Source organism: Nicotiana sylvestris, chromosome 9 (genome assembly GCF_000393655.2).
Source record: "Nicotiana sylvestris chromosome 9, ASM39365v2, whole genome shotgun sequence".
Lineage (NCBI taxonomy): Eukaryota > Viridiplantae > Streptophyta > Magnoliopsida > Solanales > Solanaceae > Nicotiana > Nicotiana sylvestris.
In genome coordinates, this window is record NC_091065.1 from 155,158,844 (window position 1) to 155,162,420 (window position 3,577).

A 3,577-nucleotide genomic window follows, 5' to 3' on the forward strand; every position below is an offset into this window, starting at 1 on the left:
ACTCCCTCCTCCTGCATCTGTGAAGGGAGAGAGGAGCTTCTTGGGTCATGTGGGGTTCTATCGCCGATTCATCAAGGATTTTTCCAAAGTGGTGAACCCCTTGTGTAAGCTTTTGGAAAAGGATGCCAAGTTCCATTTCAACGAAGATTGTATGAAGGCATTCGAATTGCTCAAGTTCAAGTTGACTACTACACTTATTATCACCGCACCAGATTGGAGCTTGCCTTTTGAGCTCATGTGCGACGCTAGTGATGTGGCGGTTGGAGCAGTTTTGGGGCAAAGAATCAACAAAATCTTCCATCTGGTCTACTTTGCCAGCAAGACCATGAATGATTCCCAATTCAACTATACCATGACCGAGAAAGAGTTACTTGCTATTGTTTTTTCTATGGAGAAGTTCCGCCAGTATTTGATGGGTCAAAGGTGATTGTTCACATCGACCATGTGGCGCTACGATATTTGATGAGCAAGAAGGCTTGTAAGGCAAGGTTAATGCGGTGGGTGCTTCTATTGCAGGAGTTTGATCTAGAGATTCAAAACCGCAATAGTAGTGAAAATCAAGTGGTAGACCACTTGTCCCAATTGGAGTAGGAGGGGAGGCCACATGATGGACTTGAGATCAATGATTCATTTCCTGAAGAGCAAATTATAGCCGTTTTAATGACCGAGATGCCATGGTTTGCCGACTTAGAAAATTATCTTGTGAGCGGCATTGTACCGAATGAGTTCTCTTTAAACCAAAGGAAGAAGTTCAAATGAGATTGCCTTAACAATTAGTGGGATGAACCGTATCTTTTTTGGATATATACCGATTGTGTGATCCAACGATGTGTGACGGAGAAAGAACAAATGGGAATTCTTGAGGCTTGACACTCTTCGCCGTATGATGGTCACCATGGTGGAGTGAGAACGGCTAAAAAAGAGTTGAGTTGTGGATTCTATTGGCCTACTCTTTACAAGGACGCTATTGATCTAGTCAAGCATTGTGATGAATGTCTAAGGGCCAGTGGGATTTCTAGGAAGAATGAGATGCCCCTTACCACCATTTTGGAAATTGATATCTTTGATGTTTGGGGTATTGATTTCATGGGACCATTTGTGAGCTCTTGTGGGAACACTTATATTTTGGTAGCTGTGGACTATGTGTCAAAATGGGTTGAAGCCGTGGCTTTACCCAACAATGAAGCTCGAAGTATGGTGGCATATTTGAAGATGTACATCTTCAAAAGATTCGGTACTCCTAAGGCCATTATTAGTGATGGGGGTTCGCATTTTTGCAACTAGGGTTTTGATACCTTACTCACCAAGTATGGTGTCACTCACAAAGTCTCGACCCCCTATCATCCTCAAGCAAGCGGACAAGTTGAAGTCTCCAACCGGGAGATCAAGAGTATTTTTTCAAAAACTGAGAATGCCAACCAGACAGATTGGTCAAGAAAACTTGATGATGCTCTTTGGGATTATAAAAAGGCCTAAAAATACCGATTGATGTCTCCATATCGATTGGTATTTGGGAAGGCGTGTCATCTTCCAATGGAACTTGAGCATAAGTCTATGTGGGCTTCGAAAAAGTTGAACCTTGAGTGGGATGTCGCCGCAAACTTAAGGGTGGCACACCTGAATGAGATTGATAAATTCTGGTATCATGACTACACAAGTTCGTCCCTTTACAAGGAAAAGATGAAGTATCTCCATGAAAAGTACATACACAACAAGGAGTTTAAAGAAGGTGATCTTGTGCCATTGTTCAATTCCCGGTTACAGATGTTTCTTGGCAAGTTGAAGTCAAAATGGAATGGCCCCTTTGAAGTGGTGAATATAACCCCCTTTGGTGCTCTAGATTCAAAAAATAAGAATGATGAGGTGTTTAGAGTCAATGGGCATCGGGTTAAACATTATCTTGGCAAGGTTGATAATGGCCACATTGTGGCGGTTCTTCATTTCAAATGATTGGTAATCTGCGTCGTGTCGCAATGTTAAATCATGCGCTTCTTGGGAGGCAACCCATGTGTCTTTTTTCTTTTCTTTTTTTTGGGTTTCTTCTTTAGATTAGATATGCTTTATTTTGTGCTAACTAATTTTGAAGTGTAGGAATGGGTGTGCATTGCAGGGACTGCGCAAGAAAAATTGGCCAAGTGTCACAAAAGTGCGGACCGCACCAGAATTATGTGGACCGCAGAGTTACTCTGTGGCCGCACAATTCTATGTGCAGTCGCGTAGCTGAGCGACCAAAAGTGCATGCTCTCTGATGATTGTCCTGTCAAAGTTCATTAACAATTTGCGGCCGCACACAAAATTGTGCAGTCTACGCAAATCCTGTGGTCGTACTCACTTTTGTGCGGACCGTAGAGCTTCTTCACAGGGTCAGGTAAAGAGTGCGTACCGCAATCAAAATTTTGCGGCCGCACTCAAGTAAGTTCTGGGCCCTACTGGGTCAACCTATAAATAGGGTTTTTCAACACTATTCACACTTTACACTCTCTGAACTCTCATGCCCTAAACAAACATAGTGTATACCTTATTAGTTCTCAAACTTCAAGCGTTTTGATCTGTGTAGATTCTCACTTGTATCTTTCATTACTAGTATGTTCATTTCATCTTTAGATTTTTCATCTTCTCTTAGTTTTGTTCTTTTGTCTAGAGTTATTTTCATGCCTAAAAATGACAATGGTTGGTCATTTTTACTTAGGTAGTACCTTAAATTTTAATTGGGGCCCGGGTAAGTAGCTAATAATGTTTAATTGCTCAATCTAAGTCTAATATATGAGAAAATTGCATGAGACGTAAAGCAGTGCCGCATAATTTTAAATTGTGTGCCCACACACATTTTGTACGGTCCGTAGTTGTTATTGTTAGGGTAAAATTGATGCTTGATATGTGCGGACCGCACTCAAAATTATGCGATCCACAGTGAAATTATGCGGTCCGGAGCAAAATTGTGTGGTCCCCACTGCTAAATGATCAGAGAACCCAGTTGTCTGAACCTAAGGTTGTGCGGCCGCACTCAAAATTGTGCGGTCCGCACTTTGCTGGTGAGACCGCACTATAAAATTGTGCGGTCTACACTCAACTGTCTGCTTTCTGCGGTCCGCACTACCTCTTTGTAGGCTGATTTTTGCAACTGTATTGCATCTGTGTGCTATGAACCTAAACTCTAACTGATTCTTCTTGTTATGTATTGCATACAATGGTTCGTTCACATGGCAAAGATGATATATCAAAAGGGACGGGTGAGCCCTCCCTAGGCCGAGGCCGAGGCCAAGGCAAGAGTAACCTACCTCTTGCCATTCAAAGAGCCATAAGCAAGAAAGCAACTGTTAACAGAGTTCCTGAACCCTCCGAGTCCAGTGAGTATCTCCCATCTAGGGAAGCTTCTGAGGGTAACTTTGTGCAATCAATTCTTGAGACCCTATCTCAACAAGTCCTAGGTAGATTCCGCTTGGTAGATGAGTCATCTTCCGCTGCTAGTTCTTCTGAAGGTTTGGAAGAGGGTAGACAAGATTCTGAGCCCTCTTCCATGCATACCCCGGTTACACCAATCAATATAGATGATAATGATGATGTCCCGGATGATAGG

General features: G+C 42.5%; 1 protein-coding gene across 1 annotated transcript; it reads left to right on the forward strand.

Moving 5' to 3' along the window:
- The first annotated feature begins 1,533 nt into the window (after window positions 1–1,533).
- Window positions 1,534–1,950, forward strand: LOC138878456 (uncharacterized). Its single transcript, XM_070158137.1, has one exon. It carries the CDS (start codon window positions 1,534–1,536, stop codon window positions 1,948–1,950), a length of 417 nt encoding a protein of 138 aa, XP_070014238.1.
- The last annotated feature ends 1,627 nt before the right edge of the window (window positions 1,951–3,577 follow it).

Coding starts and splice junctions, on each gene's coding strand:
- LOC138878456 (XM_070158137.1), top strand. CDS start 1,534: ATGGAACTTGAGCATAAGTCTATGTGGGCTTCGAAAAAGTTGAACCTT.